Raw genomic sequence first — 25,969 nt, 5'->3', positions numbered from 1 at the left:
GGGGAGCCAGAGAAGGAGGAGCTGAAGAATCAGATTCTAGAACTGGGAATTAAATATTGTGAGTGGCGGAAACAAATGATCTCTATGTACCTCAGGAGAGTCAGATCAACAGCTTGGTTCAGAGAGGCCAAGTTCTTATAGATAAGGAAGAGCATAGACAGAGGCAGAGATATCCGGGAGAGTCCAGAGTAAACATGAACCAGAGCTGAACCATGTGAGGAGAAAAATGGGGATGGGCAACCAGGAAGGGTGGCTTAGCCAAGATTTGATGCAGAGGGGAAGGATAAGGAACTGGAGGAAAGGTGACTGATGAAGAGGGGAGAGGATAAGAGTAGAAAGTGGATTTATTGCCAGGATCCAAGATGACAAGCTTGGCTTCAGTTTGGGGAGGGAGAGGATGGTGGCATGGCAGCAGGCTCCAGAGGTGAGCTGCAGCTGCAGACTCCTGAAGTGACTCAGTCTGGACAGCAGCTGCAGGCTCCTAGAGCTGCACGGGCATGGCAGCAGGCAGCAGTACAGTGACGAGGTTTTGATGGCCAATAGGACATGAGACAAATGTAAGGGGAAGGTTTGGAGGAGAGGTAAAGAAGGGACACACATAGGGAGTCTCTGAAGAGGGGAGGTCAGGAGGGAGAGGAGTAAAAGAGGATCTCCTTCCACCATTCCATGCACCCACAAAAACTGTAAAGGTTGCCAATTTGTTTGATTATCTGGGGGGTAGGGGCAGGGGTACAAGGGCCATTCTTGAGTGCTAAAATGCACCAGAAATGTCTAGTATGATTTGGGTCTTTAGGAGACTTCCCAGAGGTAAATTAGTCAGGATAAAGAGAGTGGGTCTCATTGTTAAAGGCAGACAATGAGCCAAGGTTAAGAGCCAAGGGCCATCTCCAAGGATCTCTAGTGGCTAATAAGGAGATCTTTGGGAGGAAGGGTTTGTCACCCAAGCTACATCATCAAGAGAGATTTGCAATGGTCCAAGGAAAAATCTGGGCACATGTCAACAGGATTTTCAGGTGGCTAGGAATGGAAAACAGCCACCAAAAGTGAAAGGAAAATGTCCAACCAAGCCAAACTGAATGGAATATGTCTGCTAGCCATCTGATAGAGACCACCATTGCCTCTGAAGGCCAGTGTATAATGCATTCTCCCCATCTTGTGGAAGACTTGCTTCCACTTTTATCCTAGGATACTATTGAGGAGGGAAAAGTAAGAAATATTTAGATAGAAGGACAGGGTGAAAGAGACAGATAGAAACACAGGATAGTTCAGGAGGGCCTGGATCCTTATCCACCAGCCCCTTCTGCCTCTTCTAAAGAGCTTTTTAAAGGAATGCCAAGGGGTAGGACAAAAGACCTCCCCTTGCTAGATCAAAGCATATCACACATCCAAGTGCTGACCCTTCCAAACACCTGGTAAACATGCACGTGGTGAAGCAATCCTCTAATGCAGCTCTGCTGGGTAAAGCAAGTTCATATCTCACTAAGAAACCTTTATGGGCCTCCACACCATCCCCACAAGACAGTGCAGAGATGCTTGACAGCCATCATCTGATATCCCGGGAGATGTTTAGGATGGCAAATATGGAAAAACTTATGAATTAGCTGCTGCTGGATGAAGGGAGCAGGGCCAGATGATCCAGAAAGTGTGAGAACTGGGTTGGGGGTCCTGTAGACCAATCTGAGTTATGATCCAAGTTACAGAACCAAATAAAGGGGCCACAGAGTCAGACAGAACACACCAGACACCAAATTCTTAGCACAAAGATTTTATTACCACAGAAGGGACAAGCAGGGGTGGAGCTGCCTCTGGATTGGGCATAGACAGCAGCAGGTGTCCTTGAAGGGGTGATTTTTTTTTAAGGAGAAATAGTGGAAGTCCGTGTTAGGATGGGTTGGAAAGTCCTGATTGGACGTTAGTCAATGTAGCCAAAATATGAATTTTGATTGCTGGACCTTGGTGTTTTGAGAGCTGGGCCCTGTTGATCAGCTTCAAGAATGAAATAGGCATAAGGAAGTGATCAAATAAGGCAATGGACGCTGGTGGCTGGCTTTAGGAACATAATCTAATGGTTCAGTAAGGGAGAGGGAGGGGGAGGGCAAGACCTGCTAGCGTCATGTTTGCAAAGCTTGGCCTGTTGAGAGCCCTTCATCAAGAATATCTGTTAGCATCAGTGGTTCACATGACGCTCTTGTGTCTCACATACTGTGAATTACTCATCTCCTTACTCAAGATCATTTTTCATGATAATCACTATATTCTCATTCATCTTTCCTCTGTATTTATTTGATAAAATACAATGGTGACAAAATCTTGTGCTATATGACTCCTGTTTAACATTCATGTAGGCTAAAATATTCAAATTGAGAGTCAACAGTTGGCAAGAGTTATTAATATATTGGTAAGCAACTTTATGGAATTTTTATCACTTACTACTCATGGGTGGCCATTGTTCTTTTCATTTGCATCACTTTATTTCTAATTTATGATTTTGTGGGTTTTTTATTGGGGTTTGTGACTGTCCCTTGTTTGTGCTTCATAGGTCCTTTTTCACTAATTTGATGAGCCATATGTGTATGCCTCTATGCACAGTATACATGTGTGTGGGGGGGGCTAAATAATTGTGAACTACTTAAATAGAAAATGATCTTTTGTAAGGAGACCGGCATTCTTCTACCCAATTGAAAGATATATCAATTTTCTGAGGTAAATCCACTTTTTCCCTCATAATATTGTACTCCACCAAATAATACTTTATTTCATGAATACATTTTATAGGCACATGATTTTAAATTGGCTTTAAATTAAATTTCTATTTTTTCTAATGATAGTGATATTTTAGCCAGTTTTTATTATAATGGATTTTAATCATTATACATGGAATGTCAAGAAGAAATGTTGTATAAAATCCCAGGTTGAAACCTTTAAAAACAGGCTCAGAGAGGGAAAGTAACTGAGCTTTTTAGAGACCATGGAACTGTTCAGTTGGAAGCTCTGACTCAGCCCCACCTCCTTCTTCTCCAAACCCCACCCCTCAGAAAGCCTGCCAAGTGGCACTTCCTCCCCAAGCTACTCAAGCCACACCTAAAGGTATTTAAGCTCTGGTTCATAAACTTGCTTCCTTCCTTCCCCTGAGATCACCCTGGAGTGCTTTGCTCAGATTAAACCTGGTCTTATTAATTTGAGTTCATTTGGCTTATTGCAACAATGGAGAAACCCATTACTGGGGATTCAAAATACATATCAAGAATCATTCTTCTGAATCAGAGAAAGAATTACATTTAGTGAAGAATTTGTACTTTTATTTCCTCCATTTCACCCATCAATTTTGTAAGCAAATATTCCCATATGATAGCTAAGGCTCAGAGATGGCTCAACAATGCAGTGTACATGTGTTTCTTTGTTGCAGAGATATTCCAGAACAAGGGAAGCAAGCTGCCAAGACTGAGGTAAAGCAGAAAGAAATGCCTCACAGCAAACACGATGAATATACAGCAAACAAGCAGGACATTGCTTATACAGAGATAAAGACGACTAAGTCTCCACAGAAGCAAAGAATACCTAAAGCTGAGAAGAGGCCAGTATTGCTAAGTGAAGAGCAGGTAAACTACGCAGAACTGACATTCCACAGAACGCCTGAGCTCCTGCCCCAAAAACGGGTTGTCGGAGGAAAAAGACAAGGTACAGTGGTGTATCCATTATGTAACTGACAGATCTTAACACTAGGTAAGGTTTAGATTGCAGCTCTCAATACCTGTCATGACTACTTTTAATTGTCAATGTGACACAACATAGAATCAACTGGGAAGAGTCTTATGAAGGGAATGTCTACATTAGTTTGGCCTGTGAACATGTCTCTACTGGATTGTCTTGATAATCTAACTGATATGAGAAGACTGCCAGCAAATGGGAGGCACCATTCCCAAGTTTGGAGCTCTGAACTGTGTAAGAGTAGAAAAAGCTAGGCAAGCCCTAAGCATGAGTTTGTTCATGTCTCTCTACTCTTGAATGTGCATGTGACCAGCTGCTTCAAGCTCCTGCATTGATGACACTTCTCTGATGAACTATAAATGGGAATCATTAACTGACCAGACCCCTTTCACATCTAATGTACCTTTTTTCAGAGTATTTTATCACAGTAACAGAATGAAAAGGAAACATAACCATGCTAAATTAATCACAATACATTAATTATGCATCTTGGTAATACCCTTCCCAACTAGTCTAGGATACTACAGTAGAATAAATTTTCTTTTTATCTGTTTCTCTCAAGTATCACTGAAGTATATTCCAAAAGAATTGCATTGTGTTTAAGAACACAGTTGAATGCTATTTTTAAAAATCCCAATCATCCTGAGTGAGCTAACTCAGACCCAAGAAAGACAAACATGATATGCACTCATTTATAAGTATATATTAGCTATAAAGTAAAGGATAATTATGCTACAATCTACAGACCCAGAGAGGCTAAGTAACAAGGAGGGCTCAAGGGGGTTGTTTGGATCTTTCTGAGAAGGAGAAGGAGAAGAAATTTCATGGGTGGACTGAGGGCAGGTGGGGATGGGAACATGAGGAACCAGATTGGGGGAATGATGGGGGTGAGTACTGAAAGAGATGACTAGAAGTGGGTGGAATTTCAGGGTCAGATAGAAACCTGGTGCAAGAAAAATTCCCAGGAATCTACAAGGATGACCCCAACTAAGACTCCTAGCAATAGCTGATATGTAGCCTGAACTGGCCATCTCCATTGACTACCTCAATTACCATCAGAGAGGCTTCACCCAGCAACTGGTGACAGAGACTCATAGCCAAACATTAAGCAGAGCTTGGTGAATCCTGCTGAAGAAAGGAAGGAAAGATTGTAGGAGCCAGTAGGGTCAAGGACATCACAAGAAAACCCACATAATCAACTAACCTTCACTCATAGGCGCTCACAGAGTCTGAACTGACACCTAGGGAGCCTGCATGGGACTGACTAGGCACTCTGTATATATGGAACTGTTGTGTAGCTTGGTCTTCTTGTGGGAATCCTAACAGTGGGAGCAAGGGCTGTCTCTAACTCTTTCTCTGGCCTTTGGGCCCCTACTCCTCCTACTAGGTAACTTTGTCCTGCCTTAATACAAGGGGAGGTGCTTAGGCTTACTGCGACTTGATATGCCATGTTTTGTTGATATCCATCAGAGGTGCCTGCCCATTTCTGAACAGAAAAGGAGGCATGAATGGGGGAGGCAGAGAGGGAGGTTAGAGGAGGGATTGGGAGAAGAGGGAGGAGGAGAAACTGTGGTCAGGATGTAAAATAAATAAATTTAAAATAAAAAATATATTTTATTTACTTCCCCCCAATTTTTATGATACAGGTCCTATACTGTATCCTAGAGGGGCTTATACACAAAGCAGTTCTTTAGTTTTAGGCTCCTCGAGTTTTAGAAATAAAGATGTGAGCAAACATGACTGGCCTCATTCCCTGACATTTTGAAACTAGCTATTGATGCCACCTTTATTCAGTTCAGTATAACTCAGTCCCAATGGGTCTGCTCTAAACATGCAGTGGACCAAAAAGATGAAAGAGAAATAGCCACCAGATTGAAAGAAATAACATATTAGTGTCACAGGAATGATAGATGAGAAATAATTTTCATAATATTTTGGAGGTAAAATTATAATGTTATATTTAACCAGATGACAGAAGTGAAATTAAGAAGTTAAATGTAATTTAAAACAAAACTTTATTTTTCTCTTTTTTTCTTTGTTTATAGATATGTGAGGGTGGAGAGAGAGAGAGAGAGAGAGAGAGAGAGAGAGAGAGAGAGAGAGAGAGAGAGAGAGAGAGAATCTGTCTCTGCTTCCACTTTGTTTTGAAGCAGGATCTTTTTAGTTTCTGCAATCTACCCCAGGCTGGTTGGCCTGTGAGCTTCCAGTTGTCAATTTTCTTGTCTCCATCTCCTGGGATAACATATACAGATGTAAAAGCAAACTACAGGCTTTTTCCATGGGCTCCAGGGATGGAACTCAGGTTACCAGGCTTGCACTGAAAGTGCTTTTAGGTGCTAAGCCACCCTTTGGGTCCATTACAAAGTATTTTAATGTTCCCTTAAGTGATTAGTCATCATTAACTGTTTCTACACTTAGAAAGACATTCATCACAGATGATTTACCCAGGAAAAGCCAGATAGCACATGGTATTTGAATGTCTCTTGGTAGTTAAGGAGAAGATGTCCTCAAAGAAACTGGAGTTAAGAGACTAATGTTGCCAAAGATGGGAGGAGAATGACCACCAACCCAAATCATCACAACCAAATTAATTAAAGCAAACTTTTTATTCATTTACATGGGCTGCCCTCCCCCATGATAGGGTTCAAGAGGTCAGCTTTGGATGTGAGGAAAACAAGGTTTTTATAGCTCAGGAGTAGGGGGTTTCCAACTGGAAGATGTGGCAGGCAAAACAGATGTGGTCACAGGCAGAGAACATAAGCATACATGTTAGTCCTGACAACCCCCTGAAACAATGACCGGTTGCAAAGGGGACATAACAAGGTACTCATGAGAACAGTAGTCATAAAAACTTAGTCATAGGTGGTCATATAACCTTTTGAAACATAGGTAGGGTTGCAAGATGGTTATAAACAACTTTTTGAAACCAAGATATGATTACCATTTTGGGAACAGGCAGTACAGAACCATTTATTGTAGCTACAGTTTTTCTGCCTGGCCCACAGTCAGGACAAATCTCTCTCACCTGCCAGTCCCACAGCTGCTCAGACCCAACCAAGTAAACACAGAGACTTACATTGGTTACAAACTGTATGGCCGTGGCAGGCTTCTTGCTAACTGTTCTTACAGCTTAAATTAAGCCATTTCTGTTCATCTATACCTTGCCATGTGGCTCGTAGCTTACCGGCAGCTTCACATGCTGTTTCTCATCGTGGAGGCTGGCAGTGTCTCTCTGACTCAGCCTTCCACTTCCCAGCTTTATTCTCCTCCTTGTCCTGCCTATACTTCCTCCTGCCTGACTACTGGCCAATCAGTGTTTTATTTACCAACCAATCAGAGCAACACATTTGCCATATAGAACATCCCACAGCACTTCCGCTTTTCTTTTTTTTTTTTTTTTTCCAAAAAGAAGGTTTTAACCTTAACAAAGTAAAATTACATATAATTTGGGAATTTGGGCGTAGCTTCTCTTACTACTTCCTGCTGGAGGGGGGCGCTGTATCTTATGGGGATACAAAGAAAATTTTAGGATTATGGAATAGTCCATGAGGGTGTATCGTCTGAGCCAGTTGCCTTCAAACCATTTTGGATGTTGGATCATCTGGGCCATGGTGTCATCAGAGACCTTTCAGGGGGTCTTGGCTGGTCAAACCTGATGTATCTTAATCTGGAACAAATCCATAGCCTCTGGCTTTCTGTGGGAACAAAAGCAGAGTCTCCTTTCCAAAGCAACACACCCTTACATCCAAATTTTGAAGTCAAGGTATCTTTAAAATATACATTTTGGTTTAACTCAACATCTTTTACGATCAAATGTTTTTCTGCAGTTAAAAATCCCAAAGACAACACAATCCAGATTCTCTGTGTAATATTCATCTTCACGTGGCTTATTTTTTATATTAATTTTACTGTCTCTTTAAAGACTTTATTTTTTAAAACTATGTATTTGTTTATATAACTGTATATATCACCTTTTTTGTCTCTTTCAAGCCTAGGTATATTTTACACACATTGTAAACTATTACATCTGAATCTGTCTTATTGTGAATCTATTGCTTTAAACTGCAGCAGCTGTGGCTGCTGGCTCTGCCCACCTCAGCTTCCCAACATGGCAGTGGTACATTTACCACCAGCTCTGGTAGCTATTGTGGGTCTATGCTTTTATCCAAGCAGCGTGTAGCCCAGAAACCTCTTTTTTTGTTTTGTACTAGCAAAGGCTAAATCCACCATGCAGCTTAATGTGCCACTTGCAGAGGCCTCATTCCCACCATACTGCAGGTCCCACCAGTAGCTCAAACCAGCAGCTGCCGCTCATTTGAGAGAGACAATTAGGAAGCTATTTTTAGCTCCGTTTTAGAATCTTTTCTCAGGTTTTAGGTGGAAATTCTTGCCAACTTGTTGGGCGCCATTTGTAGCTAGAGTTTTCCTGCCTGGCCCATAGTCAGGACAAATCTCTCTCACCTGCCAGTCCCACAGCTGCTCAGACCCAACCAAGTAAACACAGAGACTTTTATTGGTTACAAACTGTATGGCCATGGCAGGCTTCTTGCTAAATGTTCTTACAGCTTAAATTAAGCCATTTCTATTAATTTATACCTTGCCACATGGCTCGTGGCTTACCGGCATCTTCCCATGCTGTTTCTCATTGTGGAGGCTGGCAGTGTCTCTCTGACTCAGCCTTTCACTTCCCAGCTTTATTCTCCTCCTTGTCCCACCTATACTTCCTCCTGCCTGACTACTGGCCAATAAGTGTTTTATTTACCAACAATCAGAGCAACACATTTGCCATACAGAACATCCCACAGCAATTTATAGTTAAGGTTACAGGTGGGGCATAGGCCAATCCTTGAGAAACAGAAATTTATTCATAAACAGGAATAAACCTAGTTAGGCAAATAGGGATAAACATAGTTTGGCTTTACAATACAATGGCTTTTAAGATGGAAGCAGATTGGTTCTTCAATACCTTCTTGGAAGTTAGAATCTCAGTCATTGTCACTGTTTCTCTTTCTTTTCAGGCCCCAAAGCAACTGTATGGAGAATGGTAATGGGCATCCTTGGAGCCTTGTGTGTGGTACTGATGACAGTCGTGGGGATCTTACTTCCAAAATGTAAGCAATTCTGGAATTACTTCGTTGTTGTAGCAGTTATGCTTTCAGCATTATCATGACAGCTTGACTCCCTGTGGAGACTATATTTCACACATTCAAGCAATCATATCCTAAACACTATTGATTACTGTATCAATTTTTGCCCTAGTATTTTCTAGCCAAGAAGAACAAAGCAGAAAAATCTTGCTTCATCCTCTTCTGTGTCCTAAGGAGAATAGTGAGTATTAACTCTAAGAATGTTAGTGAATATTAACTCTGTAGAGTTCACTTCCAGAACTTTTCATTACTAAGTCAGAAGATCTTCCTATTTCCACAAATGCTGATCAATCATGATAGGCAGATGCAGTGTTGTTCACTGAGTCCCTTACCAGGGAAGAACTCAGATGACTTAAAACTGAGAAGGGAGAATCTGAAAAACAAAACCCCCAAAGACTACAAGTATATATATATTTTTTATTCTTACTAGGAAAAAAATGATATTTAAATATGTTGAATACTAAATATGAATTTCTAATGTTATTGTTGCTTAAAAATAAAGATCAATGAAATAGAAAGTAATCCTAGGAAATATATACCAATGTGTGTTTATTCCTAGTACAAAGCACGATGATCCTGTAGAGAAAGCAGTCTTGGTACACATTCTCATGAATTCTACAATTATACATGTGAACAGGGGGAAAGAAAACCATGTCCTCAAATGACTGCATACAGATATTATTAAATATTTTATCATAATATCTCTTAACTGTAAGCATTCAAAATAGCTGTAACCAGGTTGATGGTTGACAAATATGCTGGCTATTCTTAGTTGTCAACTTGACTACACCTGGAATTAACTAAAACCCAAACAGCTGGGTACATGTCTATTCTGAGGGATTTTTCTTAATTAAATCATTTGAAGTGAGAAGACACAACTTTAATCCAGATATTTTGAGGTGGGAAGATTCCCTTTTAATCTGGGGCACAGTTTCTGGTGGCAGCCTATATCAAGGACATGAAAGAAGGAGGCTTTTGTGCTTTGCCTGCTTGCCCTCACTGTTGATGGCAAGTCCATTCCTTCACTGGCATTAGAGCCCACTTCTTCAATATTTCCATGTATACTGAGGATCAGCTGAGATATCCAGCCTTCTGGACTGTTCTACTGGATTCTTGGACTTTTTGTTGGAAGACAGTCAGTTTTGGAAAAAATGGACCATAGCCTATAAGTCACTCTAATAAATTCTACATATAAATAATAGCCATTCTATCTGTTCTGTTCCTCTAGTGAACCCTAAGACAGAAGTGATACAAGGGAGTACATTACTGTTATAAGCCTGACCATGCTGCTTGTTAGAGGAATGTGGACTTTGGGAATTTGGATTAGTAAAGCAGCTGAATGTGTTAAGCATGGCTTAATGGACCATGCTTGTAGGAACATGGACAGTAGTGCTGAGAGTGATGTGAACAGTGGGGGGACAAGTATAAGAAGTCTCAGAGGGGCAGAATATTAGTAAGTGGTTTAGGGACCATTCTTGTGGTATTTGTGCAAAGAATATGGCTGCTTTCTGCCCTTGTCCTAAAATCTGCTGGGGTCTACACTGAAGAGTTTTAAATTAATGGCATTGGCAAAGGAGATTTTAAGACAGCTTATCATTTACTGTGTCCTGTGGTTATTAGTAATCCTTCTTATGGAAATCCACAATAAAAATAGCAAGCCACTAAGAGAACCACTCCATTGCCTCTGCATCAGCTCCTGCCTCCAGTTTCTTGCCCTGTTTGAGCTCCTTTCCTGACTTCCTTTGATGAAGAAAAGTGATATGAAAGTGTAAGCCAAATTAACCCTTTCCTTTCCAAGTTGTTGTGGTCAGAGTTATTTCATCATAGCAATAGGCATCCTGAGTAAAACAAGGTATTGTTTCATCATGCCATGGGATATGAATCAATAATAAACAAATTAAGTGATTCTACAGTGTGGATATGTTGAAAACATGCTAAATGAAACAAATAATGGGATAAAAGTCAGCCCATGCTGAAAAATTATATCTGCTGTTTAGGAAGGCAGCAGGAGTAGGCAGTATTATGCATTTGATCCTTGTTTGCCCAAGGTGTTGAGGAGGCACTAGTCAGCTTATACTGGAAAGAATATGAGAGAGCCTTGGAGCAAGAGACAGTTCCAACTCCAACTAGAAAACAGCTACAAAATTTATCTAAACTCTTCAAACTGTTAAAAATAGCCTACAATGAAATAATTTGAAATAATGAGCTGTCTTTTCTTTTTTTATCACTTGGTCTTGTTCCCAAGAGGTTTCAAATGTTCCTACCTGTAAGTTTTCTTTAGCATAGTTGACCAAGTGCCCTTGTGATATGGTAGAACATTCTTTGGGTATATGCCTAGGGGTGGTATAGCTGGGTCTTAAGGTAGGTTGATTCCCAGTCATTTGAGGAACCACCATATTGGTTTCCAAAGTGGCTTTACAAGTTCACACTCCCAACAACAATGGAGGAGTGTTCCCCTTGCTCTACATCCTTTCCAGTTTTGATCTTAGTCACTCTGACAGGTGCAAGATGGAATCTCAGAATCATTTTGATTTGTATTCCCCTGATAGCTAAGTATGTTGAATATCTCATTAAGTTTTTCTTCGACATTTAAGATTCTTCAGTTTAGACTTCTCTGTTTAGATCTGTACACCATTTTTAGTTGGATTATTTGGTTTGTTGATATCTAGTTTCTTGAATTCTTTATATATTTTGGAAATCAGCCTTCTGTTGGATTTGGGGTTGTAGAAGATCTTTTCCCATTCTGTAGTGTGCCATTTTGTCCTACAGATGGTGTCCTTTGCTTTACAGAATCTTTCCAATTTTGTGAGGTCACATTTATTAATTTTCAACTTAGTGTTTGTGCTATTGGTGTTCTGTTCAGGAAGTTGTCTCCTGTACCAATGCATTTGATATTTTTCCCACTTTATCTTCAACTGGGATCAGTATAACTGGATTTATGTTGATGTCATTGATCCACTTGGACTTGAATTTTGTGCAGAGTGATGTTTGCATTCTTCTACAGGCCAACATCCAGTTAGACCAGCAACATTTGTTGAAAGATCCTTTCTTTTTTCCACTGTATATTTCTGGCTTCTTTATCAAATCTCAGGTGTCCATAGGTGTGTGGAATTTTGTCTAGGTCTTTAATTTGTTTCCCATTTATCAACCTGTATGTTTTTATGCCAATATCATGCTCTATTAGACCTTGGAATCAGGGATAGTGATGCCTCTTAAAGTTATTTTGTTGTGCAGGATTGTTATAGCTATTCTGGTGTGTGTGTGTGTGTGTGTGTGTGTGTGTGTGTGCGCGCGTGTGTGTGTGTGTTTTCCATATGAAGTGGAATATTGTTATTTCAAGTTCTGGAAATAATTGTGTTAGAATTTTGATGGGAATTGCATTGAATCTGTAGATTGCTTTTGGTAAGATGATCATTTTTACTATGCTAATCTACTGATCCATGAGTATGGAAGATCTTTCCATCTTCTGATACCTTCTTCAATTTCCTTCCACCAAGACTTGAAGTTTTTATCCTACAGATCTTTTACTTGCTTAGTTAGAGTTACACCAAGATATTTTATATTATTTGTGGCTATTGTGAAGGGTGATGTTCTCTCATTTCCTTCTCAGCCCATTTATTATTTGTATATAGGAGGACTAATGTGATTTCTTTTTTAGTTTATTTTTTATCCAGCCACTTCACTGAAGGTATTTATCAGTGGTAGGGGTTCCCTGGTAGAATTTTGGGGTCATTTATGTATACTACCATATCCCCTGAAAATAGCTATACTTTATCTTCTCCCTTTCCAATTTGTATCCCTTTGATCTCCTTTAGTTGTGTTATTGCTCTAGTTGGAACTTCAAGTTTCAATATTATATTGAATAGATATGGAGAGAGTAGACAGCCTTGTCTTTTTTTCTTTTTCCTCACTTTAGTGGAATTGCTTTGAATTTCTCTACATTTAATATGATGTTGGCTACTGGCTTGCTGTATACTGCCTTTATTATTTTTAGGTATGTTCCTTGTATTCCTGATCTCTCCAAGACTTTTATAATGAAGGAACGTTGGATTTTGTCAAAGGCTTTTTCAGCATCTAATGAGATGATGATGTTTTTTCTTTCAGTTCTTTTTTTTTTTTAAACCAGATTACATTGGCAGATTTCCATATGTTGAATCATTGCTGCATCTCTGGGATGAAGCAACTTGATCCTGATAGGTGATCTTTTTGATGTGTTCTTGGATTTGGTTTGCAAGTATGTTATCGAGTATTTTTGCATCAATGTTCATGTGGGAAATTGGTCTGTAATTCTCTTTCTTTGTTGAATCTTTGTGTGATTTGGGTATCAGGGTAACTGTGGCCTCATAAAATGAATTTGGCAATGTTCCTTTTGAGGAGTATAGGAATTAGCTCTTCTTTGAAAGTCTGGTAGAAATCTGCATTTTGAAACCATCTGGCCCTGGTCTTCTTTTGGTTGGGAGACTTTTAATGACTATTTATATTTCCTTGTGGGTTGTAGATCTATTTAGTTGCTTATCTGATCTTGATTTAACTTTGGTAAGTAGTATCTATCCAGAAAATTTTCCATTTCTTTTAGATTTTCCAACTTTGTGTAGTACAGATTTTTGAAGTATGACCTTAAGATTCTTTGGATTTCCTAGGTGTCTGTTGTTATATACCCCCATTCATTTCTAATTTTGTTAATTTTCATATTCACTCTTTGCATTTTATTGAATATGGATAAGGGTTTGTTTATTTTGTTGATTTTTCTCAAAGAACCAACTCTTTATTTCATTGATTCTTTGTATTGTTCTCTGTTTCTATTTTATTTCATCCCTCAGTTTATTTTCTGCTTTCTACTCCTCTTGAGTGTGTTTGCTTCTTTTTTGTTCTAGAGCTTTTGGATATGCTATTATTCACTAGTATGAGATCTCTCCAATTTCTTTATGAAGGCTCTTAGTGCTATGAAATTTCCTCTTAGCATCGCTTTCATTGTGTCCAATAAGTTTGGGTATGTTGTGCATTCATTTTCATTGAATTATAGGAAGTCTTTAATTTCTTTCTATATTCCTTCCTTGACCCAGGGATGATTCATTAGAGAGTTGTTCATTTTCCATGAGTTGGCAGGCTTTCTGTTGTTTCTGTTGTTGTTGAAATCCACCTTTAATTCATGGTGCTCTGATAAGATACAGGGGGTATTTTAATTTCTTTGATTTGTTGAGATTTGCTCTGTGACCCAGTATATGGTCAGTTTTGGAGAATGTTCCACGTGGTGCTAAAAAGAAGGTATATTCTTTTGTGCTTGGGTGAAATGCTCTGTAGTTATCTGTTGTGTCCATTTGAATTATAATTATGTGAGCTCCATTATTTCTCTGTTTAGTTTTTGTCTGGATGACCAGCCCATTGGTGAGAGTGGGGTATTGAAGTCTCCCACAATTCATGTATGCGGTTTAATGTGTGATTTATGGTTTAGTGATGTTTCTTTTACAAATGTGGATGCCCTTGCCTTTGGGGCATAGATGCTAAGCATTACAATGTCCTCTTGCTAGATTTTCTCATTGCCAAGTATGAAATGCCTTTCTCCATCTCTTTTGCTTAATTTTGGTTGGAAGTCTATTTTGTAAATTTTAGAATAGCTTACACCAGCTTGCTTCTTAGGTTCATTTGACTGGAAAATCTTTTTCTAACCTTTTACTTCGAGATAATGTCTCTCCTTGGTGTTGAGGTATGTTTCTTGTGTGCAGCAGAAGGATGGGTCATGTTTTTGTATCCATTCTATTAGCCTGTATCTTTTCTTTGGCGGGGGGAATGGAGCCCATTGATATTGAGAGATATTAATGACCAATGATTATTAATTCCTGTTATTTCACTGCTGCTGGTGGTAGTGGTAGTATGTTAGTATGTGTTTCTCTCTCTCTCTCTCTCTCTCTCTCTCTCTCTTTCTGTGTGTGTGTGTGTGTGTGTGTGTATGTGTGTGTGTGTGTGTGTGTGTGTGTGTGTGTGTGTGTGTTTCCCTTCTTTAGGTTTTGCTGGTGTGAAGTTATTTATTGCCTGTGTATTCATGGTGTATTTAACCTCCTTGGGTTGGAGTTTTCTTTCTAGTATCTTCTATGGGGCTGGATTTGTAGAAAGATATTGCTTAAATTTGACTTTGTCATGGAACATTTTTCCTCCATCTTGGATGATTGAAAGTTTTGCTGGGTATAGTAGTCTGGGCTGGCATTGTCTCTTATAGTCTACAAGACACCTGTCCAGGCCCCATCTGACTTTTAGAGTCTCCATTGAGAAATTGGATGCAATTATAATAGGTCTGTTTTCATATGTTACTTGGCCTTTCTCATTTGAGGCTTTTAATATTCTTACTTTATTTTGTAAGTTTAGTGTTTTGGTTATTATGTGGTGCAAGGACTTTTTTGTTTTCTAGTCCAATTTAGGTGTTCTGTAAGCTTCATATACCTTTATAGACATGTCCTTCTTTAGTTTAAGAAATTTTTGTTCTATGATTTTGTTGAATATATTTTCTGGCCCTTAATGCTGGGTTTATTCTCCTATTGCTATTATTCTTAGGATTTGGTCTTTTCATAGTGTCCCAGATTTTCTGGATGTTTTATATTAGGAATTTTTTTTAGACTTAATGTAGCTAGAGTTTCCCTGCCTGGCCCACAGTCAGAACAAATCTCTGTCACCCGCCAGTCCCACAGCCGCTCAAACCCGACCAAGTAAATACAGAGACTTATATTGGTTACAAACTGGCTGTGGCAGGCTTCTTGCTAACTGTTCTTACAGCTTAAATTAATCCATTTCTATAAATCTATACCTTGCCACATAGCTCGTGGCTTACCGGCATCTTCACATGCTGTTTGTCATGGTGGTGGCTGGCAGTGTCTCCCTCATCCAGCTTCCTGTTCTCTCAGTTCTCCTCTCTGTTAGTCCCGCCTATACTTCCTGCCTGGCCACTGGCCAATCAGTGATTTATTTATTGACCAATCAGCAACACATTTGACATACAGACCATCCCACAGCAACTTAACATTTTCTTTGACTGGTAAATCTATTTCTTTTATCATATTTTCAATGCCTGAGATTCATCTTCCATTTCTTGTATTCTATTGGTGAGGATTGACCTGTAGTTTCTGTTCACTTACCCAGATTTTTTATTTAAAGAATTCCATCTGTGTGTGTGTGTGTGTGTGTGTGTGTGTGTGTGTGTGTGTGTTTAAATTGCTTCTATTTCCTTTTTCAGGTCTTGAACAATTTCATTCACCTGTTTGCTTTTTATTAGCTTTCTTGTCATTCTTTAAGGGATTTATTGATTTTTTGTTTCTCAAATTTTCAATTTATTTAAGGGATTTTTTAAAATTTTCTCTTTAAGGACCTCTGCCATCTTCATAATTTGGTTTAAGGTCATTTTCTAGCACTTCAGCTGCATCAGAATGTTCAGGTCTTGCTGTTATAGGATAGCTGGGCTCTGGTGGTACCATATTGACCTTTCTGTTGTTGATTCTGTTTTTATACTGGTAGTTAGGCATCCGGGTTTGGAATGATTATAGGTCTACGTGTTGATTCCCGAGTTTGTCTTTGTTCCATGGCTGTTTTGTTCCTTGGTTTCTGTTTTCTCTTTGGTCTTCTGGCCTAAGTGGCTAGGGGTTCTGGTGACTAGCAAGTCTTCAGGTGCAGTAGGGTGTCTCCACTGGGGCTTTTGCAGCCTGTAACACCTCTGGGGTTTTGGATGCCAGTGTTGCCTTTGTGATTCCAAATACCTGTGTGGCCTCTGGGATTAGTCTCTGGCATGGTTGGTCTCTGAGATTCCTAGTATGGTTTGCCTCCCATACAGCAGAAGTTATCTGCTGAGGTTGTGGCCTGGGATATGCAGCCCAGGGATAGTGCAGTTGGGGGCTGTTGGGTCAGCTTTAGGGAATGTTCAGTGGCTGTGGATAGTGTCTTTCCTTGGGTCCCTAAAATTGGCCTGGCCTTGGGTAAAGCATTAGTCTTCTGCTGAAGTTGTGGCCAGAATATGGAGCCCAGGTAAAGGGGTGCAGTCTCTGGCTGCTGGGCAGGCTTTAAGGAGTGTTAGTAGGTGGTGGTTGATGTCTGATGTTTTACCTGGGAGCTTTATCAACTTTCATGTATTTCCCTAGACATATATTACCTACAGAATATTTTGAGTGGGCCAATGTTATTTCAATAAACTAACAAAATAAAGATATGTGATTTATGTTTCATAAATACATGCTACTATGGAAATAACCATATGGCATGAGAGACAAAGAAGTAAATGCCTTCATTTTTCTTAGGACAAATGTAACTAACTGGACCTTGAATGATTATAAATGTTACATAAATGAAAAATGAAATGTACATTTCTTAAGTACTTAGAATACCAATTTAAAGCTCCCTATATATTTTAATTTTGTATATTCAGAGTCATTCTTCATAAAAATAACTGCAGATTGAAAATCATTTCAGTAACTGCTTTTTCTATTCATATAGTTATATGTCATTAACCATTTACATATGTATACATTATTATGACAAAAATAATGCTGAAACTTGTTTTCCTTATAGGAATCAATTTATATTGAAATTTATGTAGAAAATTTTAAAACAAAAACTTATCATTGTTAATTGTTATGAGATAAGGATTGTGTAAATATCACTCAGCACTTTTAGACAGTGATTAGGACCAGAGTGAAGCTCATGGGCAGGAGGCTGTCTGAGCCTCCTGGTGGCCTTTATCAACCTCCAGCACCAGCAAGGACATTGATGAAACTTGGCTCTCTATGTAGTGTTCATGAGACTCACAAAAGCCTAATAGTTGTGTTAATCCCACCAATCAAGAACAAGACCACTACCACAGTTTAAAGTTAAATTTGAAGCAAGCTTTAATTAAATGCTGGCCAGGCAGATGGGCTCTGGCCATGTCCATAACCGGTTCCCCGGAAATGGCCCAGAATCCCAGTTTGCAGCAGCATAAGAAGGAAAAGTCATAATTCATTGCATTTCCCATCAGGTCTGAGTAGGGGCAAGCAAACATCCTGATATACCTCTAGCCTACATCCAGTCTGGGACAAGCTTACATCCTGACATATTTCCTGCCTGTGAACCTCCTGCCCACATGTGATCAAGCACATCTGGTACAGATGGGTCAAACAAAACTGTTTAGGAAAATGAAACATATGTGTCTTGTTATCACCCATACAATAGCCTCCAGCATTTCAGGAACTATTTGCCCATGGACAAGGGACTTGCAGATCAGAGGCATTTTTGTTTCATGGATCTCTTAGGCATAGTAATTGAAACTTAAAATGTTAACTTTGGCTCTCACCATTGTATTAATAATGGTTATTCTAGTGCTGAGTGCCCATTTCAAACATGTGTGTTTCTTAGACAGTTCCTGTGATCTTTGTTCACATGACTGGATTGCTTTTGGAAACAATTTCTATCGTGGTTTTCATGGACTCAAAAGCTGGGTAGACAGTCAGTCTGCATGTGAGGAACTGAATTCTCATCTTCTGGAGATTGACTCCAAAGCAGAGCTGGTAGGTGACATGCTCTGATTTTCTGTTTCTTTGTAACTTTTTGCACAAGGAGCATGGGTCATGAAGCAAACTGAATGTTCTAGAAGGAAGGTGACAGCTGCTTATGGCCATTTATTGTTATCTTTAGTGAGAAAATAGGGAGAACTCTGTTACACTGTTTAATGCTACAAGCAAACCAAAGTAGTAAATGAGCTCCCACAGGCACATTCTACTCAGCAGGCTGTGCAAGCCCTTGGGAGACCCAAAGCTGCTATTTAGTAAAGAAGGAGCAATCAACCAGCTTAGTGACTCATTCCCAACACCCCAGCACTTGAGAAGCTGAGACAGGAGGACCACCGTGAGTTTGAGGCCAGTTTGGTTTATACAGTGTGTTTCCAGGGTAGTTTGGACTATGTGGTGAAATTCTGTCTTAAATTTTAAAAATATGCATAAATTTGAACAACTAAATATTTTTAAAAAGCAAAGAAAAAAGAAAAAGAAAAAAGGACTAGGATTATACACTCAGTTATGGGTTGTGATTTTCTTTACTCAACAGGAAAACATGCTATTGTTTGAATTTGATGGGTGGATTCTCCTCAAAATAGATGAAACAGAAGGGTCCTGGCTGTGGGAAAAAGCCACTAAAATAGAGCAAACTCGGTAAGTAGAATGTTTGGATAAAGTGGGCTTTGCTGAGGGTAGTGGGATTGTTGTACATGTGTGTCCTGTCTATGTGTGGCACAGAAGGAGCATTCAGAAGAAAGGACAGAGCTCTGCTTTGGAAGGAGCAGTCTGTGGGCCATAGGAGAGAAAACATGTCAGCCTTAAGTAATCTCACCTTTGGAATATTTGTGTTTTTATTCTACAAGACTCCCTGGAGATATTTATACATCATTTTAGGAAGTTTGTAACTCTAAAGCCTTGTACCATTTCCTTTTTATTTGAATCACAATCCCACTTTTCCAGACAGTGTAGGATTAGCTTGTGTCTGATGTTTAGTGTTTCGCAACTAAATGTCATCTCCCCACTCCCTTCATGGCTCTTTGTTTTTTTCCTGTAACAAAATTTTATTTCTTCTTTTTGACTTGTTTTTGTTTTAGCTAATTCTAACTTTGAAACAAAAAATGGTATCTGCAGTGATCACCTCTTGATTTCTGATTTTCTTTTTATTGTTTTTACACAGAATTAATGATTCAGAAAAGAATCGTAGTTGTCATTATCTGAAAGGAACGCAAATTTATTCTGTTGACTGTTCATCTAAGAAACCATATACCTGTGAGTTTAAAATACTCTGACACCTGTTTCACTAGCACAATTTTTATTAAACTATAAATAAAATAGTATGTCTGTTATTTGTTGGTTCTATAATTTTTACACTTGAGTTTAGCTAGAAGGCTGAAAAGGGATAATTTTTTAAGTTTTGAACTTTTTTTTACTGAATTGAGAAGATATTGTTTAATGTTTTTTACTTTCTGTATTGTATTGAGAGTGAGTATAATTTATCTTGAGGATGATCACCTCTCTAGTACAATTTAGGTTATTGTAAATTAGTTAAATAAGAAATACCATGTATATTCAGTAACTTGGCAAAATCCAATAGACTTAAAGTAATAAAAAGGATTTCATATCAGTTGAGTGGATTTTGAAAAGTGATTTGTGTGTTATTCCTACATGAGGAGCAGCAGGTGCACATGTGAAGGTCATGTGAAGGTCAGAGGACAACTTGGGGGAACTGGTTCTTGCCTTCCACTTTTATGTGGATTCCAGGATCAAACTCAGGTCCCCAGGCTTGCATGACAAGTACTACTGCCCAGTGAGCCATGTTGCTTTGTTGGATTTGGGTTGTTGTTGTTTTTTTAATATGCTTACACTATGTTGTACAACCTGGTCTGTATTCCCAGGGCTCAAACATTTTTGAGTCGCAGTGTATCTAGTAGATAGACCAGAGATGCAGCCCACCTCACCCAGTGTAAGATTCCTAACCTGGAGATACTGTTTGAGATAGTTCAAGAAGTATGTTGGTGATTCTGCATTAGACAGGAAGAATGGGTTTAATGGAAAAAACAATAAATAACAAATGAAACTTAGGTTGGAAAAGTTAACGAACTTGCAGTCTGGGACTAGAGTGATGGGTCAGAGGTTAAAAGTGCTTACAGCTCTTTCAGAGGCCACAGGTTCAATTCTCTGCACCCACATGTCATCTCACAGTAGTCTGTAACTACTTCCATTGGATCACACACCCACTTCTCATCTTCCTGGGCTCCTGCATGAGCATGATGCACATAGACACTCACTTGTGCACTCACAGATTATTGCAGGGGCTAATGCAACACCATCTTGTCCTGACTCCATTTTGTGTTTGCTTAGACAGTTCTTATCTCTCTATGTACCTGCAACAACTACCTTAAAAAAATTGAGATTTCCGTGGTCTAGATGTATTAACCAAAACAATTAATGTTTATTCAAACTTAACATAAGTAAAAATAACTGAAAAAGGTATGATGCAAAAATAATTGTCATGCTGAATCTAACTTAATTACTATGCTCTTCCAGAAATGAATGTTTCAAGGTTACTCTGACTCTCATCTACCATTAATGTAATTCATGGTCTTTGATTTTTTTGCCTTTAAAAATGCTGTACCCCTGAGCTTCAGCATCAAGAGATGTTCAAGCATGAGCCTGTTCTTTGTTGTCAGCTAATAAAGGACTCATATATTTTTACTTGGCTTAATCAGCATGGTTTTCTGTATCTTTCTTGTATGAGTTATTATAATATACAGTAACGAATCAATTTTTAAAAAAGAAACTCAGAGTCTGGCCACACTTGTAGGACATTACCTTCTCTAGAGAGCAGCTAATACTGCACTTTCAGTCATTTATAAGGTTACAAAGTGATGATGAGAGGAGAGATGAGAGAGCCAAGCAGAGGAAGGAAAACCATGAAGGGAAAACAAAAGAAAGTTCTTGTTCTAAAAAGGCCTATAACTGAAAATTTAAATTCTAATTTTTCAAATCTTTGAAGAAACAATGGTTAGCAGTTCTCCAAATGGAGTTCTAAAAAATATTGTTTGCATTAATATGCAGTAAGTTGTGAAAAAAGGAAGAAAAATTTTAGAAGGGAAAACCACAGCTATGAGTGCCATTGTCCTACTACTGACATTTAGAGATGATGAATGTGAAGCTGGAGAAATAAATGGCTCAATACCTGGGTGCAGTAGCTGCTTTACCAGAGGACTAGGTTTCAATTTTCAGCACCCACATGACAGTTCAAAATGGTCTGTAAGTAAGTCTGTCAGTGCAGAGGATCCAACATTCTTTCTGCTTTCAGATGCTCTCAGGAACATGTATGATACAGACAAAACCAAAGAGCCCAAGCACATAAAATGATGATAATGATGATGATGATGATGATGATGATGATGATGATGATAAAGATCAGGGCTGTATGTGGAATATAGACAAAGAAAATTGCCATAGTCAATAGAACAACAATATAGATATTTTTCTATCAAAATCTAGTTAATTTAAAAACCTACTCAGACTTCTGGTGTTGCACAAATTCTAATTGGTTTTAGTAAAAAGCCAGAGCCAGATATCAGGGTGAAAGTTGAAAGAATAGAGAAGCAGAGCAAGCCACAGCCACTACCTCTTACCTCAACAACTCCTCAGCCTGAAAGAGCCAGAATTCCTGTCTCCTCCTGCCTTATATTCCTTTCTCTGTCCAGCCATATCACTTCCTGTCATAGCCTTCCTAGTGCTGGGATTAAAAGTATGTGCCACCACTGCCTGGCTCTGTTTTTCTTTTAGACTGGATTAATCTGCTGTAGCCCAGTGTGGCCTTGAACTTACAGAAATCCAGACAGATCTCTGCCTCTGCCTCTGGAGTGCTAAGATTAAAGATGTATGCCACCACTGTCTGCTGTGGGATGGTCTGTATGTCAAATTGATCTGATTGGTCAATAAATAAAACACTGATTGGCCAGTTGCCAAGCAGGAAGTATAGGCGGGACTAACAGAGAGGAGAATTGAGAGAACAGGAAGGCGGAGGGAGACACTGCCAGCTGCCGCCATGACGAGCAGCATGTGAAGATGCTGGTAAGCCATGAGCCACGTGGCAAGGTATAGATTTATAGAAATAGATTAATTTAAGACGTAAGAACTAGATAGCTAGAAGCCTGAGCCATTAGGCCAAATAGTTTAAACAATATAAGTCTCTGTGTTTACTTGGTTGGGTCTGAGTGGCTGTGGGACTGGCAGGTGACAGAGATTTGTCCTGACTGTGGGTCAGGCAGGAAAACTCTAGCTACAACCGTCAGGTCTCTATAGTTAATCCAATGGCTGGCTCTGTCCTCTGATCTTCAGGCAAATTTTATTTCTTAAGATTACAAAGAAAATATCACCACAGTCTGGTTTGTGATACAAGACATTGAATACTTTGAAGCAAAGAAATATTACAGAAGTACACAGAGCCCATGGCTTTAAGGGAGAACTGTTATAAAACTGTCTTTTGGATATTGCAAGTAAAGGGACACTAGTCTGCTCAAGCATATGTCTCAGGCAGGCCTTACCCTTCTCCCTCATTCCCTCTGCCTTGCTAAAAAACCATTGGATTACATTCCTAAAGCTAGCTACCATAGTCTATTGCTTTATTTGGCTACTTCCTCTTCCTGAGGCTGACTACCAATCAAAAGCTTCCTTTTTTTTTCACCCAATTAAGATGCCCAATTAAAATTAAACTCCTAATCCTAACATGGGGTTTCCCCTCCACCTTTACAAACTGCCATTTCCCCATGTGTCATCTCTGTCTCCAGTCTATCCAAAGGCAGCCTTTGTCCTCCAGGACAAATACCCCTTCCTCATTTCTCTTGTTCCACTCCTCTTATCCCTCTCCATCTAGCTCCTTTACCACTGTATCACAGCCCATTCTAACACAGACCTCCCCTTCTTCTCCTCTTAAAAAGAACACCTACAAGGTCATTTGCTGCTGTTTTCTGCCTGAGTCAGAACTTCCCCGCTTAATAAAGGATCTCTCTGTGTAAACAGATGTTTGGGTGCAGTTTGTGCATAATTCAGGGTCTAAGAGGAAGTTCTCACTGTGTGGGTGGAGAGGTGGTCTTCACTGGTGCCATGACCTGCATAAGCCAACAATACCTCCCCGAATCTTTTTTACAAGATCCAGTCCTCCTGGCACCTGATTCCCTCATCTAACAGGGGCTAATTGGTAAGTCAACCACCCTGGCTGTCCTAAACCATCCCCAGGTTAAGAGGTGACAGGATTTGAGTGTCCAATGTCCCTGCTCTGTCCTATGGGATTGGGTAAATTATACCCCATCACAACCTCCACTGGTTATGGTGGACTTCCAAGGACTGGTTGCCAGTCATACTCCTTCTGTCCAGTCACACACATACCATCCATTGTGGTTTGGTAGGGACTTCCTCTTTCATCTTGGTGGTCCTACTTCGAGAATCCAGTGCCCTTCTCCTCTCTGAAAAATCTTATCCACAGGTCCCAAATTTCTCATCTAATCCTCTGGGGTCCCTCTCGTGGTGACTAGAGGCTGGGTGATGGCCTCTTCCTCCAAGAGACCATTCTTCAACCTCTTGAGATACATTGGGACACCTGGTATTTCAACCTTTGGCCCACTAACACCGAGGGTGAAGGGTTCCATCCCCTCCATTCTGACTAACTCGACTTTTGGATGTCTCCTCCAGAAACTCAAATGGCTACAGCACTCAGACATCAAATCTCCTAAGCTCATTCCCTGTAGTACACAGGCTTGACCTCTGTATCCACTAGATAACCAATATAAGTGAACCCCTGCCACAAGAGCTCTCTGGATCTTAACAGTATCTATGATCTTTACAACTTTTGTGAGCACAAAATATAAAGAGATCTTTTCTGGCTCTGCTTTCTCTTCTGTCTGTTCCAAGCCATCTGTGTGACTCCCACACTCTCTGAACTTTTATAAACTCTGTTGTAAGCCTTTGTGCTATTTCATGTCCCATTGAATCCTCTGTGAACCACAGAAATACTGACTGCCAGGCACTCTGGGCCCACCACTTGCTGTACTGTCCATGCTGCCAGCCTCCCTGTTCCTTCTCCTCTGTCAGTTCCCTTCTCAATAATATCCTTCATCTGCCACCTTACCTACTCCTCCATCCATCTGGGTTTCACCAAGGCCAGACAGACCAGTCTCTATGTCCTTGGCTCACACTTCCCCTCCACCACTTCCTCTAACCCAGCCCATACTGCTGCAGGGACTGGCCTAACCCCACAGCTTCACCAGTCTTGCCCCTCAGGCCCAAACTTCTGTGGCTGTTATCAAGCCCTCTGCCCACAGGTGCCAAAGTCCCTCCATTCCTTCCAGCTTTCCTGAGCTCAACATTACAAATGCACAGAGCACATCAGCCTTTCCAACACTTCTTAACAACTAGTCATTCCATTTTCTCCTTGAAGCTCTACATCTTCCCTAGCCCCTTACAGGGCTACTGTAACACACTCTCCATACTTCTTTCCCTGCTTCCTCTACCACTTGTTCCAGTTATGCTGCTCCAGCAGCCCCTCCCTCACTCCTCACTCCACAAAGCCCCCTCTTTTCAGCCTGCTCCCACTCCCCCTCTTTTCCTAAAGCCAAATTCTTTACTGTTAATAACCAAGTAAACTACTGTGCAATTTACAGCCTGATGATAACACCTCCATGTCACTTTCCCGCCTTAATCCTTTTCTGTCCTGACACTACCTTCTGTATAAATAGGTAAAGATAATTAAAACACACAAGTTAATTATCAGTCACCTCATAATTAATTTTATTCTTTACAATGTTCATAACTATATTTACAGTAATGATTAATTATAGAAATAAACTTCATTTAGACTCATATACATATCCTTTCAAAGTTAAGCTTTGGAAACAAGTAAGTACTAAGTTTGTGTAGTCCAGGTATTTAGTAGACAATGGTCCTCAAACCCTTCAGAGATTTGCTAAATATGGCATTTATAATGTTTAATTTAAAAAAGCTTCTTATAATAGAAAGACATGCCAGCTCCTAGCAGCACCATTAATCTCCTCCAAAGAAGATGCTGGACACAATAGAATTCTACCTGGAGCTTGCTTTAAATGTGGCAAAGCCAGCCACTGGGTGTAAAATGGCCCTTCATCTCAAATGTCGCCGTGACCCTGCCCAAATTGTGGACATGCAAGACTCTGGAGAGTTGACTGTCCCACCTTGCCTAGACACAGTAGGCTGATTCCCCACAACATGTCCCTACTCCAAAGGAAACTCTGTTGGATCTTCTGAACCTGTAGCCAAAGACAGATGCTGCCCTGGGACCTCTACTCCCAACAACCACAGAGGAGCCTAGGGTGGCTATCCAGGTAGCCAATAGATCTCTGCCATTTTAATTGATATAAAAACCATTTAAATTATACTTCATACTTGGATTTATTGTCCATAGGTCTCTGAGGACGATGACTAACTGTAGCTTTAACAGTAAACACCCATATGCCTGGTCAGTCCATTTCATATGCACAGTTTGCCTTGCTGACAGGCTTCACACTAATAAAGATTTAAAGTTTCTGAAGGTTGTAAGAAACAGACAAGTAAGTTATACAGATC

The 25,969-nt window shown here is 39.8% G+C and overlaps 1 protein-coding gene across 1 annotated transcript; it reads left to right on the top strand.

Moving 5' to 3' along the window:
- Positions 1-3,461: 3,461 nt before the first annotated feature.
- LOC131906151 (killer cell lectin-like receptor subfamily I member 1) lies at positions 3,462-19,647 on the top strand. Its single transcript, XM_059256945.1, has 6 exons — positions 3,462-3,678; positions 8,727-8,819; positions 8,968-9,036; positions 18,222-18,373; positions 18,909-19,012; positions 19,536-19,647. The coding sequence occupies exons 1-6, from the start codon at positions 3,462-3,464 to the stop codon at positions 19,645-19,647; spliced, it is 747 nt and encodes a 248-aa protein (XP_059112928.1).
- The last annotated feature ends 6,322 nt before the right edge of the window (positions 19,648-25,969 follow it).

This window comes from Peromyscus eremicus, chromosome 3 (assembly GCF_949786415.1).
Source record: "Peromyscus eremicus chromosome 3, PerEre_H2_v1, whole genome shotgun sequence".
NCBI classification, from domain to species: Eukaryota; Metazoa; Chordata; class Mammalia; order Rodentia; family Cricetidae; genus Peromyscus; species Peromyscus eremicus.
This window is presented reverse-complemented; position numbering and strand designations above follow the sequence as displayed.

Excerpts from the sequence above, each read along its gene's own strand:
- LOC131906151 (XM_059256945.1), top strand. The coding sequence starts at position 3,462 with ATGCCTCACAGCAAACACGATGAATATACAGCAAACAAGCAGGACATT. Across the intron at positions 9,037-18,221 it reads TCTGTGTCCTAAGGAGAATA|ACAGTTCCTGTGATCTTTGT; the intron begins GTGAGTATTAAC and ends TGTGTTTCTTAG. Across the intron at positions 18,374-18,908 it reads TTGACTCCAAAGCAGAGCTG|GAAAACATGCTATTGTTTGA; the intron begins GTAGGTGACATG and ends TTTACTCAACAG.